This window comes from Bacillus rossius, chromosome 1 (assembly GCF_032445375.1).
Source record: "Bacillus rossius redtenbacheri isolate Brsri chromosome 1, Brsri_v3, whole genome shotgun sequence".
In the NCBI taxonomy this organism is placed as follows: domain Eukaryota; kingdom Metazoa; phylum Arthropoda; class Insecta; order Phasmatodea; family Bacillidae; genus Bacillus; species Bacillus rossius.
The window spans coordinates 146068289-146088336 of NC_086330.1; the positions used below are offsets into that span (position 1 = coordinate 146068289).

General features: G+C 36.2%; 1 protein-coding gene across 2 annotated transcripts in view; it reads right to left on the reverse strand.

The window, feature by feature from the left end:
• LOC134546252 (ubiquitin carboxyl-terminal hydrolase 10-like) overlaps positions 1–20048 on the reverse strand; it is a 165243-nt gene that overhangs the window by 137375 nt on the left and 7820 nt on the right. For both annotated transcript variants that reach the window (XM_063388947.1, XM_063388946.1), the window contains exon 2: positions 18717–18882. In XM_063388947.1, coding sequence (XP_063245017.1) covers positions 18717–18882 — 166 coding nt within the window. The remainder of the gene's footprint in view (positions 1–18716; positions 18883–20048) is intronic.

Below are 20048 nucleotides of genomic sequence, written 5' to 3' on the forward strand. Positions count from 1 at the left end.
AATATGGGAAATATTATGGATATATTTAAATATATTATATTACGGATATAGCCTATTTTAAGAATCATGCCAACCAATGACTATTATCGGCCAACTCTTATAACTGAACATCAAAGTGATCTAACACAAACATTACAAACTAAATGCAAATTATGGCAAACCCAGAACAAAACGAACTGGAATACTTCTTCATTGTGTACTTCAGCTGTATGTTGTGTATACATTCCAGAATAAAATAGTATGAACAATATGTAGGAGTTTAACCGCATTAGTACTATTATGCTAATTAAGAAAATTTTTAAAAGCTATAGTATTCGCATTATTTACCTATATGCTCGTAATATTTTAAGTAATCTTAGCGTAATGCGCGTCTGACAGCTGAAATTGAAATAAGCAAAGTCCCGGAAAAAAAGTTGAACCTTTTTCCAGCGATATTTCTGTTAAATCGCCAATACTGTTTTTTTATTATACGATTTTTTTGATAGAAGACCTTACATCACCTAATGTTCCGAAATATTCTACAGAAAAAATATTCCATAACATTGAACTTAGCGCAGGGAACCATCTGTTGGTGAATCTAGGAAGTTCATACCACATGAATTCCCACCAAACCTCGATATAGGCTTACATAAGTGCCATCTAGCGACGGTTTTGTAAACTTTGCATTTAGAGGGAAAACATTTATTTAGGTACTGCCACCTGCGGAGGAAATATAAACTACAAGAACACTGTTTGAATCGATACATATTTGAAAAAAAAAAAAAAAAAAATTCCCAAAAATAACCTAAACTTCGTTTACCCAAAAGTCATTGGCCCTACAGGCGTTTGACCTAAAGGCATTTGCCCTACAGGCGTTTGCCCTACAGGCATTTGCCCTAAAGGCGTTTGCACAAAATGTTTGATAATCCCATTCGGACCAAGCTCCGGCATTTGCCCTAAAGGCGTTTGCCCTAAAATAAGTTTTTCGACAGTCGTTTGCCCTACAGGCGTCTGCCCTAAAAGTTGGTGTGGTTTCGTTAATCCAAAACATAAGTACTTGCCGGCGTTTGCCCTACAGTCGTTTGCACTAAACGGCATTTGTCATAAAGTCGTTTGTCCTACAGGCATTTGCCCTATGTTTAGGGCAAACGCCTGTAGGGCAAACAATGTGTACCCATACTGCTGCTGGTTTTTGTTAAGAATGTAAGTAATTAGTTTTTTTAATAAATTATGTTCCTGTTCCTTTCAGTGGAATGTTTGTGTTTGTTTGCTTCTGTGAAGTGTTAAGCATGATTTCTAGTACATTAAGTCTTAAAATTATATTCAATGATACAAAGAAAGGGGGGGTGACGAGCACTGGATCACTTAATACTCATAAATCACCAGTTATCGTCATATCTGACGAACACTGGTACATGTCAGTTATTTTTAAAATTGAAAATCAGCAACTGCTAAATGTATATTACATTATGTTAAGTTTACTGTGCTTGTAAAACTTCCAACCAGTCATCAGGACCAATAGTCGTCACCTGTGACGACTACTGGTACAGAACAATGACCAATACAAGAACATTAAATTTGACACATATTATTGTTATAAAGCATTCAATTATCATAATTATGACTGCTTCAAAACTTACCCTCGTCAGTTAATTTTGCCTCCCCGATGTTATATAATATAATTTAAATATGGTATTTAAGCCTAAGCATTTTTTTGGTTCATTTGAAATCTGTAAATTAACACTAAAAAATCTTTGTTGCAGTGCCATGCTACGAGGAGGCATATTGAAATATGAGCCCCGCCAGATGGAAGAGGCTTTGCAGGCTGCGAAGGATGGGATGTCCATAAAATAAGCTTCGGAAAGACATGGTGTTCCAAGGAACACTCTTTCTGACAAAATAAAAGGGAAGACAACTATTGGACGAAAAATGGGACCAGAGTCTTGGCTCAAGGAGGAGGAAGAGAGCATGCTAGTTGATTGCACCCTTTCTCTCCATAAAGCAGGATTCCCAATTACCATGGAGGATTTGCAGTATAGTGTGCAGCAGCTCACAAAAGAGTTGAGGCCTTTTCCTTTTAAAGATGGGCGACCAGGTAGGAAACGGTGCGCGTCTTTTCTTAAAAGGAACCCAGCCTTAACACTGAGAACTGCCCAGAACTTAACTTCTAGTCGGGCTGCTGTCTCGCAGAAACCGATTTCAGCATGGTTGGAGGAAGTGTTTAAATATTTGGAGGAAAACAAACTGAAAGATGTTCTCTCTGATCCAAGAAGAGTTTTTAATGGAGACGAGTCAGCATTTTTCCTCAACCCTAAGGGGAACAAAGTACTGGCCAAAAAATGAGACAAACATTTTTCAACAAGTCAATTCTGATGAAAAGGAATGTGTTACAGTATTATTGACTGGGAATGCAGCTGGTGAACTTTGCCCACCACTGCTGTGCTTGAAATATGAAAGACTGCCACAAGATATTGTGGCAGGAATACCTTCTGAGTGGGGAGTGGGCATGTCACCAAATGGTTGAATGACCGGTTAAGTTTTTTACAATTTTTTGACAAACATATTTTACCCATGGTTGGTGAAGGAGATAACTTTACCAGCAATACTGTTCATCGATGGCCATTCATCACACCTCACACTGAACAGCTGCACATTTTGCAAAGAACATGGGATAGTTTTAGTGGCATTATTACCTAATTCCACCCACATACTGCAACCAATGGATGTAGGAGTTTTCAAGCCACTTAAAAGTGGATGGAAAAAGGCAGTTCATGAGTGGCAACTGCAGCATGTGGCGAACAAGGAAGACCCCACACTAAAGAAGAAAGACTTTGCCAAACTGCTGGAAACTGTGATTGAAAAAGCTGCAACTACAGAAATTTTTACAGCACTCATTTAAGAAGAGTGGAATTTTCCCATGGAATCCTTCAGAAGTAGATGAGGACAAGTTCATTTCTTGACCCTCCACTATCCCATGCACACCAACAGTTCTCTTATCTACACCCAAGACTCCAGAGAGTAATGTTTGTAGTTCTGAGATTGTTGAGAATTTGGAAAAATTTCTTGGGAAAGAGAAATTGCAGCTTTTCAAGGAATCTGGAAATGTATGGCAGGGAGATGTAAAGGACATGACAATGTTTGAATATTGGAGACATAAGAAATCTTGTGATAAGGTCGAAATCAGCTCTACTGCCCAATATGAGGAACCACACACCCTACAAATTCAAGAAATAATCCCTGAAAGATCATGTTGATGAAAGATCATGTTGATGAAGTGGGCAGTCATTGAGGGCAATGTTTCATCATTTGATCCTGATCCCATTCCATCAACATCGAAAGGTCTTTTTGCTGTGCCCACAGAAAAGTCTATTCCCTCTCCTTTCAAGCGAGCATTGTTTTGGCCTTCTCAGAAGCCCAAGTTAAAGAAACGTGCACTGAAAAAGAAAATTCCCTCTGTTGCTAGTTCGAGTGCCTGGCAAGATTATTTTTCCAAGAAAGAGAAGACCAAAATGGACTTGCAGAAGCAAAAATAAGAACAAGCAGCAGAAAGATTGAGGAAGAGGCTGGAGAAAGAAAAACAGAAAGCCAAAAAGAGGAAGGTGGATGAAATTTCTTCAGTTTCATCAACATCATCGGAGGAAGAATTTGTTACTGTGGAATCTTCAGATGAATAGGTTGAGCAGTATGAAGAAGATAGTGTGGAGTTGGAAGAGGTGACTGATGAAAATTTGCGACCTGGATCGTTTGTACTTGTGACATTTATGGGTGTAAAAAGGGGCGCTACAAAATACAGAGTTGTCTGCATTGTCCAAGACATTGAAGGGGAAGAAGTTAAAGTAATGGGCATGCGAGCTCAGGATGATGGTAAAAAGGTGTTTGTGGCGAAAGAAAACAATGTTTCTTATGTAAATAGGTCACAAATAAATAGCATTCTACCACCTCCATTTATGAGCCAGCAAGGTGCCATGGTCAAGTACAATTTTAATGGACATGTTCATGTTAATGAAAATTGAAGTTCAGAAAACTAATAGTTACTTATTGTAGAATAGTAACTATGTTGAATTAATTTCCATGAATAATTGTATTTTTTTAAGCACAATAGATAATTGTTTAAATGTTATTTACTACCCATTGTAAATTTTTTAATAAATATAAGCATAAATTATCAGTTATCATGAATGTTTATTTATTGTAAAAAAAAAGGTTTGGTGTGTTTAATGATTTTCTCACCATTTTTCTAGTGTTTCACATGTGTTATGCATTAGTTTTATTAAAATTGGCATGTTTATATTTGACAATGACCTATGCAAGAGTTGCCACAATGTATCTTTGTTGCAGCTTTATTTATTGTGACGGTATCAATATATAGGTAAGTTGATTGTTTTATAATTTTAATTAATTGTTTACATATTTTATATTATAATAAAAAAAATTTGTAGAATTAACTTCAAAAGTTTGAATAATCCTTTGAAATAAAATTTAGAACTAAAATGGTTTGTAATTATAATTACGAATCCATGATTGCTATCCATAAGTGCTGATACCACGAATGACGACTACTGGCACAAAAATATGATGAGCACTGGGAAAGACGAAAATTGGCATGCCGACTACTGGCACAAAAAACACTTTTTTTTTTAAATTAGAGATCTTCTATAATAATTGGTTTTTATCTAAAAGTGTTTAATATTATTGTTTAAGAAAGTTTGAGGATAAAGTCAAACACATAACTAGCTGTATTACACCAACAAGGTTAGGTAGGCAATTTTTTTTGTAAAATTTTTCTTAGCATGACCGGTGCACTTACCTTATCTTGATTAAAATGGTAGTCAACAATCACACTTACCTGATTGGAAATATTTTTAATTAAAATACTCTCGTATGGGAAAAAAAAAACATAGTTGGTAAATTGTGTTTTGATTAACACTCTGTTTTCTGCATTGAATTAGAACGTTACTTTGAGGGGCTGGTATATACAGTACAACCCGGTTATAACATTCCCGTTTAACATTTTCCCGCCTGTAACACCATAATTTCATGGTCCCGTCATTTCTCCATTTATCACAATTCTTTAATTTCCCGCCTGTAACAATATTAAAATTTCTACATTCCCGCCTTTAACGTTCAAATTTGCTTTGATATCTGCCACAATTTTCAGTATCCCTTCCTTCAAAGTCATAATTTAGAGTGAAACCATAGCTAGAAAATACAGCACGCATATACAAACATCAGATGTTTACATTTGTGTAGTTCACCATAGACGTGGTACACACGCACTCCACAACTTGCACCGGATCGACTATCAATATGGTGTCCTGTTCGCGCTCGTTAGCCTATGACTTGTTCCGTTATACTTATGATGCACATTTTGTGCACTGATATATGGTCGGAAACAGTGCTACTGTATTCTATGGTGCTGGTTTTTGTTTCAAAGTTTTAACACCTTGAGATGGTTAAATGTTCTATGGATATATTCACGGCTTTTGTTTGTGGTTAACCTTTACCGTAATTATTTATTTTCACTTACTTATTGTAGTCACGTTTGTATTTAATTAAAATACACCGAATTGAAATTTTATTCAGGTTATTGTACGGCTATGATGGCCGATAAATACATATAAGCAAAAATCATATTCTGTAGCTGAAAAAATTCAGTTTATTAACCAAGTGAACAGGAACCCCAACAAAACACGTGTTGCAATTGCAAAAGAGTTTAATATTTCTGTTTCGACTCTGAACTGTATCGTACAAAGCATTTTTTCTTTAGCATATTATTAGGGATTATCTATAAATAAAATTAACCAATTTTCCACTCTATTGCTGTAGGTACTTAGTGTATTACTCCTGTACTTTGTGTTGTTTTACCTATACTCTTTAATTTAATCAATCCACGCGTAATTTATACAAAGTGAAGATGTAATTTTATGATTTCCTGCTTATAACATTTTTTTCAGTTGGTCCCCTGGAGAATGTTATAACAGGGTTGTACTGTATTTAATTATATGCAGGGTGTCTACCAGATCTAGTAAATGAAATTCCCTGATTTCTCCAGGGTTTCCAGGTCTAAAACTGAATTTTTCAAGATTTATTTAACACAATTACGACATTCCACAAAACTGAAAAAAATGCATAACAGTACATTGACGAGTTTCAAAGTATTTCAACTCACTTAAATTAATAAAAAAAATACCTTCTTCCAGACGTGGCCAAAGTGACTCAATTGATGGCAAAAAAACATGCTGCTACAAATATTTCACACACTTACTTTTGCAAAAACATTAGCAGTGATGCCAACCTTGTGGAGTGCCTATCAGTAGTGAGCAACATATGGCATAATAAAGAGGGGGGAGGGGGGGGGGGCCCTACCCCGGAAAATTTTTGTTTAGTAAGTTCAAAATGGTGCTATTTAAACGATTTTCCTGGTAGAAATACCAATATTATTTTAAGAAACATTTTCTGAAATAGGAGACTGGGGAGGGTTGATACCGTATTTTAACAAATAATGTCTGCTAAACACATAAAACAAACAAAACACGGCCTTAAATTAAAGGTAACTTGCAATTTAGAGAAAATAATAACTCAAAATACATATAAAAAAAAACATTTAAAGAACTTAATATACTCTTACCTTAAATTAAATAAATGTGTACGCACGATCCGAGCTGAATTGTTAACATAAAACCAGTACTACTTATTTGTCTTGCAGCATATTTTTTGTTGCTTGTTTGGCACTCATGAGGTCCTTCTTTGAAAAGTGTTTTTGGTAACGTAGTTCAGAGCACGACACCATGTTTGTTTTTTCCACCAACAGTGTGCACAAAAGAGTCTTTGTATTCAAGTTGCTTCGTAAGTCTGTATGGTTTTTTGTGAACAATGCTGAATATGCGATCAGTCGCAGCATTGCTGTGTGGTATAACAAGCACTGTAAGCATAACCTTAGGAAGTTATTTGTACTTGTTACACCCTGATGCATCCTTTAATTTGGACATTTTTTCCCACGCAATATCCATTCTTTCTGTCTGCAAAATGTCTTCATTTAGGGGATCTCCCTGGTAGAAAGAAAACTCAACTTCCAATCTATCTTTATCACAGCTATACAATTCGTTTGGCAATAAGTCAAAAAAGAAAAGTACTGATGAAAATGAAACAGTTCTTCTTGTTGAAATATCCACAACTTCTGCATGCTTCAAAACAGGGTCAGAAATGGGAAATTTGTCGAAAATATATGTGCATGCTGCAGAATAGAATTTTCTCACACATTTATAAAACTTGTTAATGTCATCAGCAGACAAAGATCCAATTGTACTTGCCTGTTTCACGTACTGCCTCGTTGCAACACCAATCACAAGGTCATCATTATATTTTTGAATTTTTCTGTTCACAACATATCTGCAAGACATTTCAAACCACTTTCAGACTGCTTTCCCAAAGAATCAGGTTTGATAAACCTCACTAGTAAATCCATGAGCAAAGAATTTACTAGTCTTGCAACTTTGTGTATGTATAGAGCTTCTTGCTGTAGCATTACATTGTACTTGATGAAAACTGGTAGGATGTTTTTCAAAAACAAAAGATACAGTTTTGAAGGGCCACTTTCCATCACAGTTTTCACGTCAACAAATCTACTGTCAAGGTTTCCACTAGCATTGGCATCTTCCCCAACATGAAACATTATCTTCAGTGCTTCCCATTGCTCTAAAACCCTGTTTACCGATTCAGTGAGAGATAACCACCTAGTGCTAACATGCTTCAGTATCTTATGGCTTTTAAGTTCAGGTCCACAAATATATTGGCAAACTTTCAAATGCATTTTTCTTTTATAACTCTTTTGAAGATAAAAATATACATCCACCAAGAATGATTCAATGTTGAAAGCCAATTCCAATGTTTTTGTTGCTTTCTTTGATGCCAAATGAAGCAGATGACACACACAGCCCCGTATTATCATTGCAAGAACGCCCTTATTCTTGCCAATCATGGTGTTGGCATTATCACATACAAATCACACACAATTTTCCCACTTCAATGACATAATTTTCAACTCTTTGTCTAATATCTTAAATATTCCTTCCCCTGTGTTGTCAAAACACTCAACGAGTGAAAGCTGAAGTGTCATAACCTGTTCCTTTACTTCACAATAATATGTAACCACAAAAAGATACAATTTACAATCATTATTGTCATTGCTGCCGTCTGTTGCCAAAGAAAAGGGCGCGTTCTGAATCCTATTTACGATACCTGCGACCGTTTCATCAGACATGCTCTTCACAATTGCGGTGGTTTTTGTTCTCCCACACAAATATTTGTCTGCTGTCTTTGAGTCAGGAAACATTGCTTTAAGTAACGGTTTTGCATGATCAGCTGCTGTTAATGGCAAATTGTGTTCAATGAGAAATCGTGTGAAATAACCTCTGCACGAATAACACTTGTGTCTTCAGGAGATGTGAAAAAAGAGGTAAGGCGACCATTTTCTTCATGTTGTTTGGATGCGACATGACACCTACAATCATCGCGTCCACTGTGTTTTACAGAAAATTCACACTTGCACATCTCACAAAACAACTTTGAAGACGTTTTTGAAGGTTGTAGGCATGAATATTCTTCTGTGTAAGATCTCAGATACTGCTGATTTGGTAGCCTGCTAGATTTCTTCGAACTTGAAGGCTCGCACATATTTTCAGTGATAGAACTTTAACGTTTCAACATTTTCTGTCATTATATCGCAAATAACACGCATAGCATACACACTGAATCAATATATACATAACCTAACCGACACACCTGAAAATAACAAAGCAAAACGAAACGGCATACCGTATTTAATCGCATAATGTCAGCCCATTTCTTTTAAATACTTGAAATGGAATTTTTTAAAATCCGCATAAAGTCCGCACCAGACAAAGCAACCTTGGCCACCCCTGAAAAGCAACGGTAACGGGATGGAAATTTACCGACGCTGTCAACAATGCTTTGACCTTGAGTTTCTCTGGAGCGGTCGCTGAGAGGGTTTGTAGCGTGGTGAAACCGCCCGGACTCAGAAACTCGCACTCTACAGCGCAGCTGCCTGCGACGTCACGAGAGTTGCAAGGGGATGAGCTATATATAGCACAAGCCAGTACACGTCAACTCACACTACGTCACAAAGTAGGGGAGGTAGCGGAGAAGTGGTGGGGGTACACGTGCACGGTTTTTTTATACACACAGTGGGCAAGGGACAGGGAGGGAGGCTCGCCGGCGCCGGCTAATGCAGACATTACACATCTGCCCCGTGCAGTCAGTGGCCATCTCAATGAAAGATTAAAAAAATATCTTTTCATGCAAAGCGTTTATTTTGTGTAGGCTGGCTGCGGCTTCTTAACGTAAGAGCGCACACGCGAGTGAGAGAAGAAAAAAAAAAGAGTGGCGTCTTCCACTAATCGCCGACACCCAATTATCTAGACACCTGTCACATTTCTCATGCCCGCTGCGAAGGGCCGCCAGTCACCAGCGCTCTGCTAGTAAACTAATTATGAGAGAAAATTTTTTTTTACTCTACACAAAACGTAAAATTGACTTCACCTCATAATGTCCACACCACATTTTTTTGGTCAAAAATGTAGCCAAATTACTGCGGACATTATGTGAGTAAATACGGTAGATATATTGAGTCATTACTGGACACTTGAAAATAAAATGTTACGAAACGTGAGTCTAGGGCATTTTGTTTCACAAGTGTGATTTCACACATTCATATATCTATGGAACCACGAACACAACATACCGCATATTGCTGCGACATGATGTAAACAAACCGAAAAACCATAAAATGCATTAAATCCGTAGTTTTAAACTACCATCCGTATTGCCGTAGTCAAGTAACGAAAAACGTAGAAACTACGGAAACTCCGTAGTACTTGCCATCTCTGCATTAGTAAAAGGAAGCTCCCATAAATTTCGCAGTGACTCAACTTTTGCGTCTATTGCACTTGCTTCAGAACGAGCCAAATCCAACATTCGAGCCTTCTTCAACTGCAATGCCTTGATCTCCTCTTCAACTATCCTTTTTTCTGCCTTCTTCTTGTCTGTAGCTTCCTTTTCTTTTTGTTTTGTTTGCAGGGCTTCCTTATGCCTACAACTAGCATTTCTTACATACTGTAACATGGACTTAGTGATATCAACATGCTCTACACATCCAGAACGTTGAACACAGTCGTACACTTGTCTTTGTGCAATCAATGTTTCTTCCTGCAAGTTTTCATTCGGCAGATTAGAATTCACTGAAAATCCTCTTTCCAATGATGCATTTCCATAGGAAAGTACCAACATCATCCTCACAAACTTTAGAAGGACTGTTTTGGCAGCTACTGTATGTGCCTTAAGAATGAGCATCCACAAGTAATTCTCGAAAAAAAGACGAGAACAGTGCTTTAGAATCTTGCGAGGAACATACCAACTCATATGATCGCTCAATGTTATCAGCTTCTTGTCCTGATAGCCACCTGTTTTGAAGATAACATTCTAAACTGTACTTCACACACTGTTTCCTCACACCCAAATTTAAAGCCACAGACGGACATAAGCAGTAAATTCCCTTTGTTACTTTTGCACTTCAGTTGACTTTAGTCTTGAAGTTTTTTTACCATAACCCTTAGACAAGTCCTAACATCATTTTTCAGTAACAGGACTGACTTTTCTGGTACTTTCTCTTTCTTGATGGCATGGCGTACTGCATAACCCAACTTGACATTGTTAGCAGTCAATAGATTTTCCTGGTTATCTACATCCAATCGAGATAAAGTGTGTTTCTCCCTAAAGCTCTTCAGTACCTCTGGTTTCACAAACTTTCCTGCCAAAGCTAATAAAATGTCTACCAGTGAATCATAGAGAGAAGGTGCCATGGATGCTTCACTTTGGAACATTGTAAGAAACAATTCCAGCTCTGACGCCAAAGAGTGGAAGAATGTCAATTTTACTTCTAGAAGATTATCTTCAAGAGCACTTATCACTACATTGAAAGAGACAGATGAAATAGAAACTTCACTAACAAATTTCTTTAGGTGGGGTAACGTTTTCATGGCACGCTCAACAACTGCAGTATTTTCTAACCATGTGATTGCACAAAATTTCTTGAGAAAAAGCTCTGATCCAGTTATTCTAATGTAATCTGCCCTCCTTGCAGGTACATGCCTAAACAAATAGTAACTGTGCCTTAAAAAACTAACAAGTCCCATTGTGTCAAGCAGAAATTCCAGTTTTGAAAGCACCATGGATCGTATGAAGCCCACAGCTACCAATTTCTAGCAATGATGGCGAATCTTCACCAAAAGTGTCTGTGATATGTATTTTCAAAGCTAACAAAAATGCCCAGTTTACATTGGGGCCATCCATAGATACCTGCAGAATATTTTAAATGTCAACAGAGGACAGAGCTCCCAAAAATGCTTGCAATAAACACTGAGATGTGGTATGCCCCAAGAACACTGATTAAGAGTGGGATAAATAGCTACTATAAATTCCATCTGCTTGAAGCGTAACATGTGCGCCTGATATTGTACGTTAGACCGATATTGCTCCGAGTCCCTCGCGATAGGCGACACTTCTCAGTCCCACAATAAGGACCGAAAGGGGTGGGGTGGCACTGTGAGGCAGTCGGATTTAGTTTTCCTTGCTGTCGCTGTGTTAGCTCGGGATATATGAATGGATGTACATTTATAAATGGCGAAAACAAACGCACGTTTTGTAAAAGGTAATGCTCGTGGTAAATTACATTTGTCTGTTCGAAGAAAACGGAATAGAGGTAAAAATCTAGCAAATTGGAGAGAGAAAAATACGTAAGTACACAAATTATTTATAGTATTCATGGGTCGTTTTCAGTGTATAGCTTCAGGCAGTGTTATTAATAAAAACATGTGTTTTTAACCTTAATTTAAGGTTAAAGGAAAGCACAAAGACTGAAGAAAGTACACCAATTGCAGAAACTACATCTGAGAATACTAAAAGCAAGAAGAAATTACGTTATGAATAGTTTATATTGTGTATTTTATTTTGAAATAAAGGAAAAACCTTTTTACTTCAGTAACTACTATTCATGAAATATACATGTGTTATATATGTGATCCATTACATATAAAATACATATTAGTGTTAAATGGGATACAAACAAGAGATATTTTAGAAGTTATACTTCTAATGCGACTTCCAACAAGGTTGCGTTAAACATTTAACGCTCCTGGGGAGGGGGAATAGAAAGAGACAGCGGGAGTGAATGCGTGGCACTCGAACGCGCTATTGTAAGAAACTAAGTAGAGAGTAAGAAAAAAATAAAGATCCTGACAGTTTGTAGTGTACCCATATTTGTTTCAATTTTCAATACCCTTTTTGTATATTACAATTTAAATTGCAGAAAAAAATCATGTTTCATAGACAAATAAATAGTGAGTGTGAGTCATTTCTCTATGTCCAAAAGGTCTCGCCGCATCAATTTTCACCTTGGGGCGAACCCGTCCGCTTAATTAAATAAACAGCTTTTATCGTTGAATGATTTCATGATTTATTTTAGTTTGATTTGATACAATATGATTTCACTAAAAATCAATTTCTACCCCTTCCTATTTTCATTTCCACATTACGAAGTTTCACTTCTTCCGCGCAGAGGGACTCCACGCACTATTTTTTTCTTTTAAAATATTAAATAATCAATTATAAATCTTTAAAATTAAGAATCTTATAATATTTAGTACAAATTATGTCATATATATTTATTATTCTCTAAATTTATTTAATTTTTCAAATTTAAACTGAACCTTATTGACTGTGTTGACTATCTTTTTACAGCCCTTTTATTATTTTATTGTAGTTAATTATTTGCATGCAATTAAAAACTATTTTTTAATTATGCCAAAGAAGTATAACTTCTCACGCGCGTACCTAAGTACACGCACCCATTTTTATTTTTATATGCTACGTAATGAAACAACGTGATAGCTTTGAAAACTTGTAATATTTTTATGTATACAGTACACTCCCTATTTAACGCGGTCGTCGGGGGACATAACTTTTACCCGCGTTGTTGCATAACCGCGATGTTTCGATGTCACCAAGGTCAAAAGGCATAAAACACCGCCTTTGTTCTAATAGGTCGGCAAGCACGCACAGTATAGACGGCCCGCCTTTGTGCGGACTTTGCATCCGCAGTTTTCATTAAACACGGGTGAAAAAATTAAAATAATAAATTTTAAAGATAAATATTAAATGTTGAATTGTTTTTATTTTTCCGCGTGCCGCGCACAGTTTGTCGCACGGCCTACGAGCGTGCCACACGCCGCCATACACACGTGCGGCACACAAGCTGCTGCTGCCAGTCTCGTGGTGTTAGCCACAGTATCTGCTTCGTCAGTGTCCGTAACAAAGTAAGTGCAGTGTGTGCGGTTACACACGATTCTGTGGTCAAAGTCTTCTAAAAAGAAAGGCCGTAGTGATACTTCAAACCGAATATGAATCGCAAAGTACCGAGTTTGATTGACAAAATAAAAATTCTAGATTTACTTACAGATAGCTTGTCTTTTGTAGAAGCAGGCCGCAGATACAGGAAAAAAAGATTCTAGCATTCGTACAATAAAAAATAAAGAATCGTCTATCGTGTCAAGTGGTTAAACTTTATTATCCATACTTACAGTAAATTATAAATGGTCACATGTGGGAAACAAAAATTGCGCCAATTTAATTTTAGCGCAATCAGTGACGCCGTATTAAAAACAGTGTTAAACTTTGTCTTTACTTACTTCACCAAACGCTGTGTCGAGTTGCTGAGTGTGTGTGGCTCGGATCGGCAAGTGTTATATTCCCCAGCCTCTGGTTAAAGGTCGAGAGACCGCTACACATAAACATTTCCGGGACTTGTTTACTACCTCACGGCAAAAGTGGTACAGTATGGTTCACGTAAATATTGGACCACTGGGAATTCCTGGGCAAAGATTAAAAATACGCTAGCCGATTTATTTTACTATTTAATGTTAAAACATTATACCAAAGTAAAAAGATGAACTTGTATAATACAATGAATTACCCAATAATATTACGTCTGTAGGTTTAAGTTGTAACAAAACATTTATATACAGATGTCCAGTAAAGTACCAATTAAGATTCTGGAGTGGAATTTTAAAACACCGGACTACCTGATTTTGCCTTGTACGCAGCGACGCTGCTCAGTCAAGTGACTCATGCTCTGCCTGTGTGCTGCGTGAACACATTCCCTCCCACACTCACCCTCGTGTTTCTGCCCGCTCTAATCTCTACCTCTCTCCATATTCTCGGCTCGCCTCTCCCTACCCAGCGCTTGCCGACAACCAAGCCTATCCAACATCAATCCCCAGCAGAGTCACGCTGGATGTCGCTGGACGGTGGGCTTCATCAGGTCCCCTGTCCAATGCTTCATTTGTGAGATAAAGCGACGTTAAGAACTAGTGTTTCAGAAAATATCACTGGGCTGGATTGGACCATAATTTGAAAACCCTACAAGATAGAGGAATAATGTACGGAGATATCTTGTTTAGAATTTTACTGCGGACATTTTCTACGCCTAGGCTTTTTTCTGCCCGATGCTTAGTTTGTTAGTTACAACGCAAAATTATCCTAATCGGCTGTCAACCATTTATTCCATTATTATTATTCATTTCTGACTGGGGGACATTGTTTGACCCGCGATATACCCGATTCCGCGATCAATCGAGGCGCGATATACCGGGAGTTTACTGTATTATCAATTTGTATGTAACCACGAGGTAAACTATTGTAACTTATGTATTTTGTTTACAAATCAGCTTTATAGTTTTGTGTAATTATTCGTATTTTGTGCTGTGCTTATAGTGTTGGAACTGCAAAATCTGTAAAACTTATCCCCCAATAAATGCCTTGCAAAGTAATATCCCACGGTATATTTAGTTCATTTAATATTTATACAACTATTATTATTTGGTTGAAAATAAGATTTATGCCAAGTAACCTAAAAGCAACTAAAATTATTAATTGTATATCCACAATCCAGTTAAATATTTGTAAATAAACGGTACTATAAAATAGGGCTGGGCCGATCACTAAATTTGCCGATCATTCCGATACCGATCATTTGCGCCGATGACCGGCGCCGATCAGACAAATTAAGAATTATATAGCTTGTTTGATGTTAAAAATAAAAATCTAAAAAAAATTTTAATGAAAAAGTTACCTTATGATAACTTACCATTTATTTAACACTTCTGACAGAAGACAATTTGTTCATTGGTTTTTAAAAATGAACAATAATATAATGTAAGCTAAGTATTTCCTAATTCTACTATTTCTAGACCTTCCCATCCCACAAACCAAAGTACCCATACGACACTTTTCACAGGTCTTGAAAATAAGTGCTTTATAATATCTACAAAAGTTTTTTTCCAAATAAATAACTAAACGCTACTGCAATACTAAGAGTGCAACACAATATGCAATACACAAATTGAGTGACACACATGGTAATTCTTGATGAATTGTTTTGAAAATAAACAATATATCATGTGTTGATATGTATTTAAGATTTACTTTGTTAACCAATGCACACAAAACATTAACACTTGACAACTCTTTGTGGGTTAGTTTCAAAATAAATATTAAGTTTTTGTCTAAATAATGCAGTGCAGATCTTGCAGCATGTAAAAGCACCAAGCCTAAATAAATAAAAAATTAGGCTATTGTATAAAAAAAATCAGAAATTTTTGCTCGTTTGTTTTATTTTACAAACAACTTTATGCAACAGAACAATTTTCAATAAAATTTTAACTTGAGAAACGTAAAATACAAAACAATCCGATCGTAAGAAAACAATAACAAACGGGTATACTCAGTTCAAAGATTAATAAATGCACAAAATATGAGATCCGTGCCTTGACAAAGCGCGTGCACCATTTTCATTGCTAGTTTGCGCCACTAGTCTCGCTTGGTGCTGGCCATAGATGCTACTAGCGAAGTGCACAGTCTTCCTGATACTATCCATATTTATGGTGCGATAAAGTTATTTTCTTACGTTTGCAAAGGTAAACAATGAATGTTTTTCAAAATAAAAACATTAAAACGTAGTTTATAAGGAGGAATATCAAAAAACATTTGTGAATTTTAGGACTTTTTCGCTTCGTAAAAACGTATGAAACAGGAAATTAATGATTTATAAGTGCATTTTCCGGGAAAGTAATTAATCGGCATATGATACGGGAAAATGTATGAAACGGGAATGTATCATCGAGGTTCTACTGTAGTATGTAATGATCGGCGTCTGGTGATCCGTAAATAATTTGCAGATCGGTACAGATGTCGATGTGTTAAAATCGGCCGATTATTGTGATCGGTGATCGGCATCGGCCCAGCCCTACTATAAAATATATATGTGTAAAGAATACTCTGAGAATAATGTAAATGAGGTGGACGCGAATGCAATGACAAGAGAAATGCAGAGTAACCCGACAAGACATGTGTTATCGAAAACCTTCATCTACACCCCTTCCACATATTCGTCAAAAGGCGCAGATAACAGCCGGAACCCAACCACTCTAATGGTGAGGATTATCTACAGCGCTCAGGTCTTGCTGAAGAGATAGAATAAAAGTGTCCAATCTCCAAACAGTGAAGTGGCAAATTTTCGGCTCAAACATGAATGTGCAGTGACTTACGCATGTGCAAGTAATTCGCAATTGTATGAAGATACAGTCAAACTTCTATCTATTGAACTCGCATGTATCGATTGTCCGTGTTTATCGTATACTTTCTACGGTCCCGGCAAAATTGCCATACAACTAAGGTTAAAAAAGTCCGCTTGTACCGATGTTCGAATTATCGTTTTGTCCGCATTGATCGTACAAAATATGTGGTCCCGTCACTATAAATTATAATAGATGATCGTTTAACCATTAAGATTTTGCAGAAATAACCATTTCTTAGAAAGAAACCGTCATAAAAACAGTAACGATAGTATACAGTAGTAAAAATCACCTTAAATCTGCAGCCAAGTAATGGAGCACGTAAATTGAAGAAAAGACAAATGAACAACAACTTAATAAGAAATATGGATGATGTACCATAACTACAGTACAAACCCAATTGTTATCCTAAGATATTTACCATAAAAAGAACTAAAGATTCTTTGTCGATACCATAATTACTACAGAAGCACGATAGCTACCACATTTGCACTACAGTTACCGTAACAACCGAGATGTATATTTACCATGACAGTAATGTATTTATTTATGACATATTAAAATTAAAGAACATTATTGAAAAAAAAAGGATGTTAAATTTTTATAAGTACGTTTGGCACATGTTGCAAAGAAATAATGTGATCTGAAAGAATGCAGTACTACTACGAAAAGTGAAAAGGGTACTCGTGGATTTTTAGGTTATGGCAGTCTCTCTCGTTTTTCAGTAATATTGGCCGAAAATTAACAAGCGTATCGGAAGTCGGCAGAAATGCCGATTCAACTAAATATTGGCAAAATCGGCTTCTTCAGTACAGCTCTACATTTGATGACATGAGTAAACATATTTCAGACTTCAGGATATTTAAAAAGACTTTCCATGTAGATTTATTGTGCGTATGTTTTTTTTTGCAAGTGTAAATTGAATTAAGTAAAATACTTCCATTTTTATTTATTTTTCAACTGATTTAACTTTAATGACAAGTAACTGATATATTTCTGACACTAATTTTGAGGTTGAAATATTATTTATTAAAAATTCTTAGAGTGAGTCCACATCTATTGAATGTCCGCTTCTACTGAATTTTTTTGTTGGTCCCCTGAAAAACGATAGATAGAGGTTTGACTGTAATTATTTCCAAAAATCATATACTATAAAACAATGTTACATGTAAATCGTTCAGTTTTTACTTTTTTGTTATTCCGATCACTTTATTTTCTGCAAGTTGTCAAAGTTGCACTAATATAAACCTTTTTACTAATTATTTTTGCTTATTAATAACAACATTAACCGCATTTTGACAACTGGGATCAGTCATTATACCTTTCCTCAATGATGTGTAAAAATCTCATTCATCTGCATTAACTGGTTTGACCTCTTCTTGCCGTCGCATTGACCACTAAAACAGCTCTAAATGAAGCCCTTTATCGCCCTCTTAAGCTGAAACAACTTGGTCTTATCCGAGCGTGGGAAGCACATGCCGCAGCACGTCACGTCAGCAGGATAACAGACCAGCTTGAACCAGTTTGTATCACGTGATTTGACGCTATTTCCGAATCTGATGGTAAACAAAAGAAAATGGACGGGGATATACACTTGATGCTACGTCAATGCGAGCTCATCAATAAACAATAAATGTATTGCCAACTACAACCTACCAAACAAAAATTCCCTGATTTTTTCCTGATTACAATATTCCCTGATTTTTCCAGGTTTTCCAGAGTTGGTAGACATCCTGTATATGAGTAGGCCTATTAAATCTTATCATAAGCATACCATTCAAAGAAAATACTGTTTGAAGAATTAAAGAACCCAACTTTCCCCCTTAACAATTTATAGAAAAATACATACAAGCAGCAATGTTCCAAATTCTTTAAGAAACCGTTACAACCTAAGAGCAGTTTCCCAATGAATATTATAATTTAAAATAATTTCTTTCTGCAACTGTTTTGGCATAAGTTTTGATAATTTCATTTAAAAGGTAAGTACATGTGACAAAATAGGGAAACAAAAAAATAAAAATAGACACCACTAACCATATTGCGTATCTGTCCACTCTGGTAGTTCCTCTTGCTCTCCAACATTATTGTTCGTCCAAGGAAGTTCTGGATACTTCAAGTTAGGGTTTGTCCCAAATAGTGTGTTTTGGAGTAGAGCTCGTTCATCTTCATTTGCATCACTTAAGTCCAGAAATTGAAAAGTCTGCAAAAAAAAATGCTTATGTTCAAAACTATAACTTTTGAAATTTTGTTATTTTAACAGAAAAAAACATGTTTTTTTACATGCTTATTATTTCTCAGTGCTACATTCAGTCAATGTTAATGTACAAGTTTGTCTTCAGAATGGGTGCAGTGGTGGTTATTTTCAAAAACTGGTGTACAAATTTCATGAGTTTTTCAGGACCTTAAAATAAAATTTTGTTCAAGTTTATTATATCACAGGGTTGGTATTTATATACAAGTGACATCTACTATTATACGGAACAAGCCAAATTGTGTTACACAGCTGAAACCTTTTCTGATACACTTCTAACAACCCAGGCTACATCTCTCCCCACTTGCTGAACTGTTTGATTCAAGATTACATTGTCTACCATCATATTCAATACTTGAAGATTTTTTATATCTTGTAAATAAAAGCTTTTTTTTTTTACAGAAATATTTGTGTTTGCGTGTGTTTCATGATTATAAATTACATTATTTACTTGCTTTACAGTGCACTAGCCATTTGAAGTTATTTTTACCAGTTTGTTTATTTGTGTGGTTACTTGTGCTTTCGGCTTTCGTGTACTTTTTTTTTGTTTTATTTTTTTATTCATAAACGGATCAAGGATTCTTCTAGAAGGTTCTAGGGCAATAAGGCTGAGCAATGGTTTTATTAGTTATATACGTGAGAGAAAGAGAAAGAAGTGCCTGTGCTTGGGAAAGACCTGTTGAGTTGGTAAAGTTGCTTGCTATGTGCCCATTATTGATGTTTTTCTGTGCATTTTTGTGATTGGAGTTAGTCAGCGTCTGTACACAGTACAGAGAGGTAGCATTGTCGGGCGGTGGGTCAGAATGTAGCAGCAGAGAACATCACATTAAAGATGTTTATATTTAACCTTTGTGTTTCAGAACTTTTAAATGTAAATTTTGGCCAGAGTCATTGGTAAAACTCACAACTTTGTCGTTGTTTCGAGGATGGAGTTCTTTGGCTTGCTCTGAGAGTTGTAAGCACCACTTGATTTAATTACAAACAGTATATAATTTTTAACTTCCAGTAACCACAAACAGTAAATTTGGGTCTTGGGAGTCAGTGCAGATGTTTTGTGTAACCAATTTTTATTTTTGAGTTTATATGTGGTCAGAAGATGGCGGAAATGGTGAACA